The sequence below is a fragment of the Penaeus chinensis genome, chromosome 42 (genome assembly GCF_019202785.1).
Source record: "Penaeus chinensis breed Huanghai No. 1 chromosome 42, ASM1920278v2, whole genome shotgun sequence".
NCBI classification, from domain to species: domain Eukaryota; kingdom Metazoa; phylum Arthropoda; class Malacostraca; order Decapoda; family Penaeidae; genus Penaeus; species Penaeus chinensis.
The window spans coordinates 16,167,041-16,183,230 of NC_061860.1; the positions used below are offsets into that span (position 1 = coordinate 16,167,041).

The following is a 16,190-nucleotide window of genomic DNA, read 5'->3' on the forward strand; positions in this document are numbered from 1 at the left end:
TTTTTGAGAGTAAGATTGGTTACTCCAAACTTTTTTTTGTTAATGAATATTCCAAGAATCATGGTCAAGGAGGAAACCCAATCTGTTGTTACTCCTTGTTTGATAGGTTTTCTTCACCTCTTGACAAACCAAGCAAAGTTTCTCTTATGAGTTTGTTTGTCCTTGATTTCCATTCCGCTAATCCGATCCCCATAATTGTGTGCTTTATTACTTGTAATGATGTGAGTAGAATTTCTTGCTGCACTAAGCTTTTGACTTCTTTCTTTCACTATGGTTCTTTTCAAAGAGGGGGGGGGGGGTGCATAGTATGATTAGTGTAAGGTTTACAAAGATTACTCGATGAATAAGGGTGTTGTACCAATCAGGGAAATTCTAGAGATGTGGCTATTTTGTACTCCATATGAATAGAAATAGGATAGGGAAGGGAGAAATCAGAGTAAAAAGGGAAGTTGTGACCAAGAGGTTTATTTGTCTCTTATCAGACCTTTTAATGTGCTGTTTTTGAATCCTGAAAATAAACCCAAAGGTTTTGGAATAGTCAATGATAAAAATTGCAGTTGGGATGAAATACCTCTTGGGTTTGGAAGTCTGAATTTCTACGGGAAGGCTTTTGTTTAGGGTGATTAATGCTAATGAATTTAAAGATTTGAAGATACAAGAAAAACTTATTCCCTCTCTTTGCTCTTAGTAGACTGGAGTTTATCTCTGGGGTTTACAGGCTAAATTCCATACCAAATGCCTCTTATGAGATTTGATCTGAATGTAGTTCAACTATTAGCTATATTTTGCTTACTTGTCATGTTAGACATATCGAATGTCAGCTCTTGACTTTACTCCCCTCAATATTGTGATATTAAATTTCATTTCTTTAATGAAACTGGTCATCCATCAGCTGATGGTTTATTCTTACAGTTCATTTGTTTCTACTACTCCTCAAGCGTTGCCCTTTCCTCTTTAAAAGAGGGATTGAAATTATTCTTCCGTAGAGGCATAGCATAAATATATCAGAATAAACCTAGAAATAGTAGATATTTGAAAATTGATGGATATTTTCATAGAAATAGATTGTTCATCAAAATATGTGCAATTAACCAAATAGTTGAGAGAATTTGTGTTACTAGCTGTTGCTTATGTGTAATACACAGCTGTAGTCATGTTAATGGCTGGTTATGGTGCTATCATTAACTGATGAAGATGAAGTGGCTTTTATGTATTTATATGTATATATATGTTTATTTACATATATACACATATACATATATACATTTACTTACAAGATATATACCTGTTGGCTATACATACACCTATGCATATATATAAATAGACATCTACATATACATGTACATATGCACAAATGTATATACATACTTACCAATGTATAAACATATCAATACACACACATGTGTACAAACAAATAAATACACAAAGTAATAAAGATGTTTAGTCATACATATAAAGGATGATACATGTATATATGCACATACACATGTAGATATGCTTGCAGATAATATTGTCCACATACATGTAGCTACATAAACTTACATAGACATATTCATATACATATATATGGAAATATACAGTTACTGAAGTTACTTGTTTAAATATATTGTGTATAGTTGCATGCGTGATGGTTGATGTGTAAGTGTAGTTGTCTTTCTGTATAACTAATTGGTATGACAGTAAGTTGCATTTTATTTTATATGAAGACATGTGTTTGCATTTGTTTGGTATTATAGACATCTGCCAGAAATGGTTTTGAGAATTTAGGTTTTTAATTACTCTCTTCCATCTTCTTTGTCTTGTCCTCTCTCTCTCTCTTCTCTTCTTTTCTTTTCTTTTCTTTTCTTTTCTTTTCTTTTCTTTTCTTTTCTTTTCTTTTCTTTTCTTTTCTTTTCTTTTCTTTTCTTTTCTTTTCTTTTCTCTTCTCTTCTCTTCTCTCCTCAGTCTCTCATTTTATTCTCCTCTCTCTGTCTGTCTTTTCTTCTTCTCTCTGTTTATTCTGACTTCCACAGTCTTCAGTGTTTCCACTTTCAGCGCTCCCTCCATAATAAATAAGTTAAGATTAATTTCTAGCCTCGTTGGAGCATGTTCCGTCACTCACCTGTGCCTCTCCTGCACCTCTCAGTCCTCCTTATGGAAGCACAAATATGACGAATAGTCAAGTCTAGTGTAAGCTTTATTTCTTAACAGGCCAGTACTCGGGAAAAGAGGGGTTTAACAAAGTGTACTGCCATAATTTTTAAGTTCTTTGCATTATAGTTTGAGGTGCTTAGCATGGCTTAGGTTAATTTTTTCAACATAAATATGATGAGATAAAACAAGCATATTACTTTTATGAAATGCTGTTTTGGCTTGCCTTATCAGAGTTATTTACTTAGGTAATGGAATTTACATTGCATGTTTGCTGGTTTAAAATATTAGCTTTAGATTTCTTTCAGTCTGGATTTAAAGAATTTATGGTATACATTTATACACACACATATAGTTCTTCTGTAGTTTTTTTCTTTAGTTATTACATTCAGGCATCATTGACCCAAAGACATTAAAACCACAGAAAAAACTTGCCTAATTCTTGACTGTCAAAATCTTTCCATGCCACATGACAGCAACTGTCATTCCTTAGGCGTCGTATATATTATACTTCCGTTCTATTTTAGGCATTGTTCATTGTGTTGAGGTTTAGGGATTTACTATGGCTTTCCCTCTTTGTGGATCATGATGAAAAGCTTCTTAGGTAAGTCCTTCCTGAAGTCTCTCCTAACTATTAATATTTTTGGGCATAACTGTGATAAACATGGGTGGTAAGATGGGATAACTGTGTAATGTGATAGGAAGAATTTGCGATGCTTTGAAATTTAGAAAGAATACAGATGCAATGAAAAAAATGGGGGGAAAGTAGTAATGTTGATAAGATAAGATGAATTTGTGGATAACAATTTTTTTTTTTTTTTTTTTTTGGTTTTTACTTTTTGCTCTGCCCTTGTTTTCTTTACAGGTGGAAATGTTCACAGATAATGTACTGTGAAGTCTCAAATCAATAGTATTTTTAGTTTGAGCTGAACAAATTAGCAGGGTTACACATGATATTGTAAAGGTTCTGGTAATGAGGATTTAGCTATCTTGTTATCGCTTTCCATTAACATTTTAAGTATTAGTAGGCTTTTGTCTTTGTCTTGCTCTTGCTGTTCCACTTCCTGTTCTTTGTCCACCTCACCTTTGTATCCTCTGCCTCCTCCTCCTCCTCCTCCTCCTCCTCCTCCTCCTCCTCCTCCTCCTCCTCCTCCTCCTCCTCCTCCTCCTCCTCCTCCTCCTCCTCCTTATTCTCCTCCTCTTCCTTATCCTCCTCCTCCTCCTCCTCCTCCTCCTCCTCCTCCTCCTCCTCCTCCTCCTCCTCCTCCTCCTCCTCCTCCTCCTCCTCCTCCTCCTCCTCCTCCTTATTCTCCTCCTCTTCCTTATCCTCCTCCTCCTCCTCCTCCTCCTCCTCCTCCTCCTCCTCCTCCTCCTCCTCCTCCTCCTCCTCCTCCTCCTCCTCCTCCTCCTCCTCCTCCACCTCCTTGTCCTCTTCCACCTCCTCTCACCTTCTCCTCCACCTCCTCCCTCTCCACCACCTCCATATCCTTGTCCTTCTCCTCCACCTCTTTGTCCTCTTCCACCTCCTCATCCTCTTTCCCCTCTTCATCTTCCTCCACTTATTCATTTTCCTCCACTGCTTTGTTCTCATCCACCTTCTCCCTCACCTTCTCTTCCACTTCCTCTTTCATCTTGTCCTTTCCTTTTCCCATACTTTATGAGTAAACTTATACAGTTTAATTTCTCATGATTTTAAGATTGACCATGAAAAGAGGACATTAATCCTCCGAAATACTGTATATGGTTGTACCGTAACTATCACTATGGAGAAGGTCATTAGTCGAGTTTTGAAAACTAGGTGCTTTAATTATTATAAGGAAGATACCAAAAAAACAACATAAACAACAATCATCACAGTATATTGTTGAGTGTGTGAATGTGCAATCTCTTTCTTCCATTGAGATCACAATTCTTGGCACTGCACTGAAGGCTTTTTAATATTGTTAGTCCTCTCTTAATCTGCTAGTGTGTAGTGTGACCTAAATTATTTTCCTTTTTTTCGTTTGTAGTGGATCAGGGCAGTGTGAGAGAACTGTGTCTCTCAATGTTTTTTTTTTTCCTCTACTCCTAGTGGAAGTGTGCAGGGTTTCAAATTTGTTTTTCTATATCTTTATTTTTGTTTCCACTTATATGTATATATATACTCAAGTACATGCCTTAAGTAAATTTTAAGATTACATTGTAAAACCTTCAGCAATGTATTGACATGATTACTTTCTTTTTAATAAAGTTCATGTACCTTTCACAAAAAAGTTTTATTTGAAATCCTGCTCATTAGATACATCAGAAGATGTTGAATGAGGATAAGAAAGTTTGTAAAGCAAAATGGAAAGATACAAACTGCACACTAAGAAACACCCCATTTTTTTCCTTTTTTATTTTTGCATTTTGCTGTTATTAGAACAGATACTGCACTGGTTATGGCACTGATAAATAATTGCATCGGACACACAGCACAACACACATTACTGTATAAAAAAAAGTTGCAGTCCTCAAAAATGGAACTGAGTGATCTTGTATGATTAATACACATTAAGAAAAGAAAACATTCTCTACTTTATGGTAATATTTGACTATATGAATGTAGACTGAGATATGCACTTTGTGCATTTGTGTTTTTATAGCTAGTGTCCACACTGGGTGTTTACCCCCCCTACCCTCTCCTTTCCTCTCTCTTTTTCCTCTTTTTTTTCTCTCTCTCTCTCTCTATCTTCTGCTTTCTATCTTGTTTTTTCTCATTCTTTCTCTCATTATTTTTTCCCTTTCCCATTCCCTTTCCTTGTCCCTTTCCTGTTCCCTTTCCCTTTCCTTGTCCCTTTCCTGTTCCCTTTCCCTCTCCCTCTCCCTCTCCCTCTCCCTCTCCCTTTCCCTTTCCCTTTCCCTCTCCCTTTCCCTTTCCCTCTCCCTCTCCCTCTCCCTCTCCCTCTCCCTCTCCCTCTCCCTCTCCCTCTCCCTCTCCCTCTCCCTCTCCCTCTCCCTCTCCCTCTCCCTCTCCCTCCCCTACCCCTCCCTCCCCTACCCCTCCCCCCCTCCCCCTCCTTCCACCTCCACCTTTTTGTTAGCTATACAGCTAGAATATTCCCCCTATACTTGTATGCATAGAAAATATTTTCTTACTACTGTGTATGTAGTGCATTATCCAGAGTGTGAAGTTCAGTTTTACAATGAAAAGGAAACAAAAACAAAGTTATCGCCAAAGAAAATTGCCGGTGCTCAAGATATTTTATCCCGTTACAGTGTAGATTATAATGTAAGGAAATAGAAAAAGAAAATTTACACATTGCCATTAGAGTGTATTCGACATATAGGTAAGTTGTCTATTTCAATTATTCTGGTGATTGTCTTGTAAGTCTCGTTGTTGTGCGTGTTTTGTGAGGACGTTGAATGGTACTTTCCTGGAGACTTCATTTCTATGACTCTTCAAGTAAGAGCAAGTTGAGGCAGTAATAATATTAGTATTACCAGTAGCATTGATAGCAGCACCAGTAGTAGTACTAGTAGGAGTAGTAATAGTAGTACTAGTAGTAATAGTACTAGTAGGAGTAGTAGAAATACTATTATTGTTATTATTATTATTGTTATTATTATTATTATTATTATTATTATTATTATTATTATTATTATTATTATTATTATTATTATTATTATTATTATTATTATTATTATTATTATTACTACTGCTACTAGCAGTAGCAGTAGTAATAGTGATAGTAGTAGTAGCAGTAGCAGTAGTAATAGTGATAGTAGTGGTAGTACTAGTAGTAGTAGTAGTAGCAGTAGTAATAATATTAGTAGTACTAGTACTGGTGCTGGTACCAGTATTAGTATTAATAGGTGCATATATGGCTTTCATGATGTTGGCAAATAGTACTTCCCAGGGGACTATTGTGCACTTTTTCTTTTTTTTAGTGACAAAAGCTTCAGTATCATCAAAGTGCAAGGATTTCATCTTTGTATTTCCTAATTAACCCATTGGATGGATAGCATGATTACATGGCATGTCCACTGGAATTTTAGTTATTGATTGTGTGTTTACACAGAAATGGCTCCACAAGTGTCTAGTCAACAAGAAGTTAGTTACGAGTCCTACTTATCTCACCCGTTTACAGTTTTCCTTGATATCCAGAAATGTTCTTTTATACTGTTTCAGCTATTTTTGTTGTCATAAGTATTTTGATATCATTATAGTAACCATGATGTCAGTAACAATGATAACTTAGTTGTCAATATTAATAGCATAGAAAAAGAAAAATATTTTTCTTCAAATTCAGGAATGGGGAAAATGGGGAAATCAATCAGTCACCAGGGCCTGCTAATTGACTTGTGGAGTCACCTTGTGCAACAAAATTCACAAAAGACCACAGTGCAGTGAACACTATTTAAGCCCACAGTCACTGGGTTTATAGGATTGGGAAAAGAAATGTGGGGTATTTCACTCACGCATACACACGCAGATAGATATAGACAGGCAATGATATGCAAGAATAAAGATTAGTTTCAAGGTGTGTTTTAGTGCTCTCCTGAGAGGTCAGTGATGAAAGCGAGTGTCTGGATTAAGAAATTAGTACCTCAATTTAATTGACTAATGCATGCAATGGGCTTTGCATAAGAACTGTATTTTGGATTTAGTTTTATCCATCATTGGTGTTACAGCGAGTTGCTTTTGTGTTTCATAACCCCTAAAGGATCTAATTTCCATTGGTAGCTGGCAAATATCGGTGACAGAATGAAATTTTTTTATATAATTTTTGATCTTTAGATTCCAAAACTCCAAATAATTTATTGTAAGAAGTGAATTAGGTTTGATAGAAGTGATTATTTATGGAGTTGCGAGCCCTTCGGCTTGTCTGGCTCCCTCAGATTAAAAAAAAGGGTTGATTTTTAAGGTTCACAAATTATGTTTTGGTTGTAGCATTTCAAGAGCCTGATTGATGTATATTTTATTGTTATGTCATATAAGGAGTGTACGAGTTGAATAAGTTATCACAGTAACCCATTGCATATGAATGACAACAAATTTTATGAATGTCCAAATTAGACAAGTGTAAAATCATATTTTTATCATACAAAACAAAAAAAATGTGCATTTAGATTTTATTTATAAGCCTTATTGTCTCTAGAATTGCTGCTTCACATTCATTGCATAAGAGACAACTACGAGGTTGGGTCACGGAGAGAGGGGTCTATAAGTGGACTAAGAGTAACATTCATAACAAAAAAGCAGCTGCATTAGAATCCTGCCACTTTTTGATGTGCTTTCCATGACTGTGTCGATTAGGATTTTGGGTCTAGTGGATGATTGATATTTTAGGTATGATAAGTATAGACATATAAGTTGATGTCAGTGAATGTGTGAAATACAGTTCTTCTGACCATGGGGATAATTAAGTTATCGATAATTAAGGTGGTAGGGATCAAATAAGTAATGATAGCTATTTCACTTCAATGTAGAGTAGTTTAGTAACATTGAGATTCAGTTATATTTTTATTTGCTATAATTTATATGGGAAGTTAAGAATGATAATTTTTTGGTTGTGGATCGAAAGGATTCTAACAGGGTTCTCTATATTGTCAGCTTTTTTGTGCTTTCAGTATACTACATGATCTTTAGAAATGACCAGCATTGGCCAACCCAGTCACAACAATTTATTGAACTACAAGTTTCTCGTCTTATAAAAAGCTCTTGATTCTGCCACCTTTTCTTTAGTTATATGGCGAGCAGGATTATCAACATTGTAGCTTGCTCTCTGTGTGTGTGTGTGTGTGTGTGTGTGTGTGTGTGTGTGTGTGTGTGTGTGTGTGTGTGTGTGTGTGTGTGTGTGTGTGTGTGTGTGTACCCTTGTGTGTGTGTGCACTTGCGTGTGTGTGTTTGCGTGCCTGTTTGTGTGTGTGTGCATATTTGAAATCAGTAATTTCCAGACATTATTGCCAGAAAAATAGATAAAGTGGAGGATCATCTGCCTTTGGTGGAAAGCATCTATTTTCATTTTCTTCCCTATTACAGCCCGATGGTGGACAGAATGGAAGTTGACGAATCCCAGTGTCACAATGGGCGGCGGTCTTACCACTCCAAGGTACGAGAGAACACATACCAAAACGGCTGGCACGATGCCTCTGAAGCTCCCCACCCAGTCGTAAATCCAGGCCGCACCATCACCATGTCCCTCAAGAGACTGCTGCGTGAGCACGAAGAACTGTACGAGTTATAGCATACGTGTGGCCTCCCACATACTTTCACTAAGGCTTTGGGGTCCAGGGTGGGAGTCAGGGTAGGGCTGGGTGTGGAGGAGGATTTTCGGGGCTGCAGCTAGGGGCAAGGGTAGTAATGGGGGATTGGGGGGCAGGGGTTTGAGGGGGTTACGGGCAGGGGTTATGTCATTCCTCCACCAGCCTTATTATTATCTTTTTTTTTTTTTTTTTGTGTGAAAATGTCAGATCTTTTTCTTTGTCTCTTTCATTTTTCTTTTTCTTTTTTCCTCAATATCTCTTTATTTTGTTTAATTATATGATATCCTTTCATGGCTTTTCTCTTTTTTTCTCTCTCTCAAATGAAACTTTAGTAATAAAAAAAATATAGTATATATGTAGCAGTATTAATTCTTTTGCAAGTGCACAGAAATGCCACATACATGTATAGCAAGATCAAAAATGATATTGATAGAATACTGACGATGGAATTATTATTATTCTTTAGTATTCCTCTTTTTGTATTTTAAATATTCAAGATATCAGTGATGATATTTGGAGTTTAAATTAAAAACTTATATCGACTCACCTTAGGAGGGGGGGGCTATATTCTCCTCTTGTTTAGTGCGTATTAACCATTTTCTTTGGCAGTATATTCTCAATGCCTTTGATACTGTACCTTTTTGTGTGATTTATTTATTTATTCATGGATATTAGGTTAAGATGAGGTAATCTTGCTTTCCTTGTTTATTATTATTATATTATGATGATGGTTCTTATTATCGATATTATTATTATGATAAATGATAGTGACATTAATTGATAATCATATTAATGATGATGATGATGATGGTGGTGGTGATTATTATTATTATTACTATCATTATTACTATCATTATCATTATCATTATCATTATCATTATTATTTTTATTTTATCATCATCATCAGCATCATCATTATCATCATCATCATCATTGTCATCATTAATCGCCATCATTAATCATCATCATCCTTAATCATTGTCAACCTCATTATCATTATAAGTTATTATTATTATTATTATTATTATTATTATTATTATTATTATTATTATTATTATTATTATTATTATTATTATTATTATTATTAATTATTAATTATTCATACAAAGATTATGGCTCAAACAGTTAATGGCACATTGATGCTTCCCATTCCTTTTTCTTTCTGTCGTTCATTCTTCCTTTCTTGTGAAATTGTACCTATGTTTCTTTATGTATAACCAGAGTACCATTTGTTATTATGTTATGTGTGCATGATAGTGTGGTGGGACTTTTGATGCATGAGGAAGTGAATTATGTTTTGTATTATTTTCATGATAGGGTTTAGAGAAATGATGGAAGAGTCCAACTTTCAAAGATGAACTTCAAAGAGCCAAGGAACTGGTCTGTGCAGGAGAATGGGATGTGACTTGCAGGATTGAAAGATGGTTTCTCAATATTACTTTTATTTTTATTGTTAATAATTATTATGATTGTCAGTGTTATTGTCATGTTTATCATTATTATTATTGTTATTATTATTATTAATATCATTGTTATTATTATTATTATTATTATTATTATTATTATTATTATTATTATTATTATTATAGTTGGTGTAATTCTTATTATTTTCATCAGTACTGTTATTACTGGTACTTTTTTTTTATCATTATCATGGGTATCACAGTTAATGGAATTGCCACTTTTGATATCGTAATGCTAGGAGTTCTAGATGTCTTGATATCTTTTGCCATATTTTCCCATTATTTTGGATTTTCATTTTGCTATTTGTCAGCCAATCCTTTATTTTAAAGTTGAGGTCTCGTCTTCCTTTTGTCTCAAAGGAAAATCCAAAAGTGGCCTCGGCAGAGCACCGCGCACCACATATTTTGTCAGTAGGTTTAAGGTATAGGGCTTATTTACTGTCGGGCAATAACAAAAATGCGTTTTGGTTCTCAAGTAAATTCACAAGTGATAATATCAGTAAGGGACTCATGTACAAGTTTTACGAGAGGCGGAAATGTGCGTTTAAGTTGAAACTTTGTATTAATTTAGTTAGATGTCATATATGTAGGTTCAGAGTACTCTGTAGTTTATTTTTATGAGCTTGATTCACCTTTCTCTCTCTCTCCATATATATACATATATGTATATAGGTTCACAATAGCCAATATTTATTTCTCTGTTGGGCTTATTTGAATTAAGTATCTAGGATTTTTCTATTTTTTGTCCTTTCTTTGTATGAATGATACAGATTAAACAAATGAAAGAATAAGTGATGTTTTAACCCCAGATTATCTTGTGGTTTATGAGTAATGAAAAGTGAGGCTGTAAATAAGTTATTAGATGTATTTATGAATATATATATTTGTGTATGTATATGTATGTATGCATGTACAGAATTGGAATTACATATCTGAAATGTAAGGCTTATAGTTTGACGATTCCAGAATCAACTAATATAAGAAAGTACATACTTCTAAAAATGCAAATGATAGTACTTTATTATTATTATAATTATTACTATTGGTAGTATGTCATCCTTATTGTTGTTATTATAATTGTAAGTACTATTTCAGTATCATTATTTTATTATTACATTAGTGTCATCATCAATACTGATATATTGACACGTCAGATCAACCACATGTGTAATGATGTATTTGCGTATTTGCATATTATATCAAATATTATTTGTATGTATACATCAATGTGTTTATTTCATTACTTGCTGGAAATGATGTTACATATATCTCAAGAACAGGCAATATTAAGTGACATTGTTCTAAAACATGTGGAAGAAGAGGAATGCATATAAAATGTAATGAATATATACGACCATGTATGTAGTATAGCAAAAGTTTAAAAAAAAAGACCCCTATTATTGTGTAATCGACTTTCAAGTCCGTTTCTGAGCATTGGTCATGCATATGTCATTATTATGGTTATTAATAAACAAATTGAATTTTGAAAATAGGTTAATTTGGTGGGAAGCATTTTTATTTTTATTTTCATTTTATTCATTTTTTTCCCTCTGAACTTTTTGTTCATCTGTTGTCACTCAGGATTGAAAGGATATGCGATTAATCACTGAACTGTGTGCTGTCTTCTATTTAAACTTTTCACCTGTCAGTTATTGAAATGTGAACTTAAGGGTAATGAATGCCTTTTTCAGGTGTTAAAATCGGGGAAGTTGCAATTGCCAGGGGTAATTTTAAGTTAGTTTCATCACAGGGTCTTCATTGTCACACGCTGTCCCTATCTGATTATCCCTCTCAGACAAGTGGAATGTAGGCATAGTTCAGGCTGTTGTATAGGGTTTTATAATATTGGAAATTTCTCTCTCCTCTCCTCTCTTCCTTGCTTTATCTCCTCTCCCTTCTCTTCACATCTCTTCTCTTCTTTCTCTTCTCTTCTCTTCTCTTCTCTTCTCTTCTCTTCTCTTCTCTTCTCTTCTCTTCTCTTCTCTTCTCTTCTCTTCTCTTCTCTTCTCTTCTCTTCTCTTCTCTTCTCTTCTCTTCTCTTCTCTTCTCTTCTCTTCTCTTCTCTTCTCTTCTCTTCTCTTCTCTTCTCTTCTCTTCTCTTCTCCTCTCCTCTCCTCTCCTCTCCTCTTTCTAGTCCACCTCCACTCTCCTTTTCTCTTTCAATTATATTTATGAAGGCATAATACGGACATTTACTTTACTGATCTTGCCTCTAATAAGAGATTATTTGTATATATGTTCATCTCCTTTGAAACTATTTTATTTATGCAGTATTTAGTTTATATACAGGCAATTATGGTTACAAATAAAGTAAACCTTTTGATTTTTACTCTGTGAACTAAGATTATACAAAGCTCTAATATGCATAAAGGGAAGTTGTGGGTAACTCAAAGCAAAGTCCAATATAAACTGATTTGTACTCGTTATTTAGAAGAGATTAGGAAGACATGTAAGGAAAATTTATTATAACCAGATGTTCAAAAATACACTAAAACATTAGGGAGACTTGTTGAAAACTTTTGATCACGTTATTTTGTTGTGTCTTTCTTATGCATTTGGCATATGCAGATGTTGTTGGATGGCTGTTCAGATAACGTTTTTTTCTGGATCCAGATCAAAGAATACTTGATAGGTTTGATGCTTTATGATACAACATATTGTTGATATTAGTACTCGCCTTGTTGAATTTCATTGCATTCCAAAGACCTTCACAATTAGAAAGTCTTTTGTTTTGTATTTCTCCATTAGTTGGCTTTAAATAGTGTACTGACATATATTCTTTTCAATTTCAATATATAGATAAAAGTCAGACATCTTGGTTGAATAACCACCATGCTTCTTCAAATGTAGAACTCAAATGAATAATTTCAAGTTTTTATCTTGCATTAGCTTTTGTTTTTCACCATTGAATGAAGAATCAAATTGAAAAAAAGTTTAAAAATCGCTATCAACCAAGAAAATGGTATTGATTCTTTTTATATTTCTTTAATAATAGGTTGCTGAGCTTTAAGCACATGGAAGAGGGGAAAGACCGGGTTTCCTTGATTGAATAATGTGCCTTATTATTGCATGCCAAGATGTTTAATTTTGGTCAAAACTGAGTAGACATTTTCTGTAATGGAGGGATGTTTATATTTGAGGAGATAGTTTTATAATTTGTTTTTTCTCTTAGTCGTTTCTCCCTTTCTTTCCTTTTAAATAAGAGATACGAGAAAAAGACAAATACCAGATTGACAATTTGTGATGGATATGTATACCTTAGCTTATACATGCCATTTTAGTGTTATTTATTTAAGCCTTTTAAATTTATTTTTTTATTTTCACATTTAAGAGGAAGCCCTTTTTTTTTCTTCCCAGATAGGAATTGAGTCCAGCTCTTCTGGTAGAAAGTGTGATTCATGGTACTTAAGTTACTTTCTGGATGACTTAGCATTCCTGTGTCAAAGGCTCAGAGTTTCGGTAGGTTTTGTGCTGTGTAAATGCGGGTGTATGACTTAGTGCTTTCTTCCCCCTCATCATCATCATCTTTGTTTTTATTCTTTACATGCCTGCACGTGCACACAGACTTGCATGCATGCACTCACAAGCATGCACAGGTATACATGGGACACACACACACACACATCCATGCATGACACACACACATGCATGTAACACACATGCACATGACACAGACATATGCACGTGACACACACACATGCACACCCACACCCACACCCACCCACACCCACACCCACACCCACACCCACACCCACACCCACACCCACACACCCACACCCACACACCCACACCCACACCCACACCCACACACCCACACCCACACCCACACCCACACCCCCATCCCCCACACCCCCACCCCCACACCCACACCCACACCCACACCCACACCCACACCCACACCCACACACACACCCACACACACACACACACACACACACACACACACACACACACACACACACACACACACACACACACACACACACACACACACAGTTATAATTTTTCCCTATTTTTGTAAATAATATGGAGGATGACATTTTAAAAGACTTATGATCTTATAATGAAATAATTTTAACTCTGTTCCTCCAATACCTTTTCCTTATTTTATTTTTTATTTTATCAGTTAATGGTCTCTATGTATACAGATGAACATTATGTCTCAAAGAAGAGATACGCAAAGTAGCATTACTTACGAATGTGTTTGGCTGATGTTTGGAGTTCTTTTAGGTTAATATGGTTACGAGGAGTTAACACACGTTGAATTTTATAATTTTTGTTAGGGGGGGGGGATATCTAAGAGCCATGGAAAATCTTTCTTAGCATATCAGGTTGTTCTTTTTTATATATATATAATATATATATATATATGTATATATACATATATGTATGTATATGTAAGTATATGTGTGTATATATATGTATATATGTATATGTATATATACGTATATGTATATATGTTTATATATGTATATATACATATATATTATATATATACAGATATATATGTACATTTATATATATTCCTACTGTGATGAGAATGCATCGTATTAAATGTAGGTGTAATTTCTTTCTATTTAATGTAAAGCAACCTATAATCAGCCAAAGAGATGGTGTTTGAAAGTGCCAATGTATATAACATTGTTTATTATTTTCATTTTATTTTAGAAGGTCAGTATTCAGTTTGTTTTGAGTTGATAGTAAATTGTGTATAAAAAATTCATTTAGTTAGTTTCTTGCAATTTAAGACTTACATATCAGGATAACTCTTAATGAAGGTTTTTGCCAGAAGACTTACTTTATGAGAATTTTTTTGGTGAAGATATTGAGGTGTGGAGTTTAAATGTAACCTGAATATAGCAGGTTATATTCACTTAATCGGTGAATAGTTTAATGTACTGATTAAAAAAAAAAAAAAGACTGTGAAGTATCTTTTGTCATTAAATTTGAGATGGAACATATGTACAGACGTGCATGTAATACACAAAGTTGAAAAGAATTGGTTTTGGTAATGACAAAATATCTTATGAATAGATATATACATATACATGAATATATGTTAAATTGGTGCAGTCATTGTATTTATAATAGGACTAGCTGAGATACAGTAATGAAATAGTATTAAAGCAAAGTTATGATATGAATCAGTGTCAAGTATACAAAGATAGAATGGTGCACCCAGTCTAAGTATTGGAATATATATACAAATTTCTTTTATTATTACCGGTATCAATATTTTTGTAGCACTATGTGGGTAATGACTAAATACATGTGTGCACAGTTTCAGTTCCTCTTTATGTTAGTTTGACTGATATATATATATGTATGTATATATATATAATGTATGTATATATATGTATATATATATGTATATATATATGTATATATATATATATATATATATATATATATATGTATATATTATATATATATGTATATATTTATATATATGTATATATTTATATATATGTATATATATATTATATATATGTATATATATCTATATATATATATATGTATATATATATATATATATATGTATATATATATATGTATATATATATATGTATATATTTATATATATGTATATATTTATATATATGTATATATCTATAATATATATGTATATATACACATACATATACATGAATATATATATATATATATATATATATATATATATATATATATATATATATATATATATATATATATATATGTATATATACATATACTTTTTTTCACTGATTAAATAATGGAAACAGTATAGTGTGTAATCCAGGAGCACATTAGTCATGGTATACAAGGATAGTATGTAGTGTGTTCCAGATGCAGAGTAATAGGCCAATAGAACCAATGTGAAACAACGACTTGTCGGTCGGTTGTTGTCCTTGTATCATACAAAAGATATAGTGGAGTTATGTGGTCACTGAACACATGGAAGTACAAGACTGATGTGTGTCTGTCAGTTTTTTTGTATAAATAGAGAGGAGAAAAAAAATGTAGATAGTATTGTGCTGTGTGTATATATCTTATGATTGTCAAGTAGCATCCAACACTCTTGGAGGATTTCGAGTGTTGGGATGTTTGCGTTTTTACTGTGGTGTGGTCATGCTCTTTGAACAATGCACATCGTTTTGGGTTTGACTGTCCATTTACAGTTTAGTATTACATACCATTTATATTTTTATTGGTTTTATTATCATTTCTTTTCAGCTCTTTATTTTTTTTTTTCAAATATATGTAATTTATTTTTCATGTTGTATAATTTCTGCATGAATATGAATTTTTTTTTTTTTTTCTTGTTCTTATTGAAAGTAAAACTTCCTTTTGCAGCTACAATTCATTTAGTTTTCTTGCACTTTTTAA

The 16,190-nt window shown here is 33.6% G+C and overlaps 1 protein-coding gene across 1 annotated transcript in view; it reads left to right on the forward strand.

Moving 5' to 3' along the window:
* Positions 1 to 8,449, forward strand: part of LOC125047839 (lysM and putative peptidoglycan-binding domain-containing protein 2-like) — a 25,041-nt gene extending 16,592 nt beyond the window's left edge. The window contains exon 4 of the mRNA XM_047646349.1: positions 8,135 to 8,449. Coding sequence (XP_047502305.1) covers positions 8,135 to 8,339 — 205 coding nt within the window. The 3' untranslated portion in view covers positions 8,340 to 8,449. The remainder of the gene's footprint in view (positions 1 to 8,134) is intronic.
* Positions 8,450 to 16,190: the final 7,741 nt, after the last annotated feature.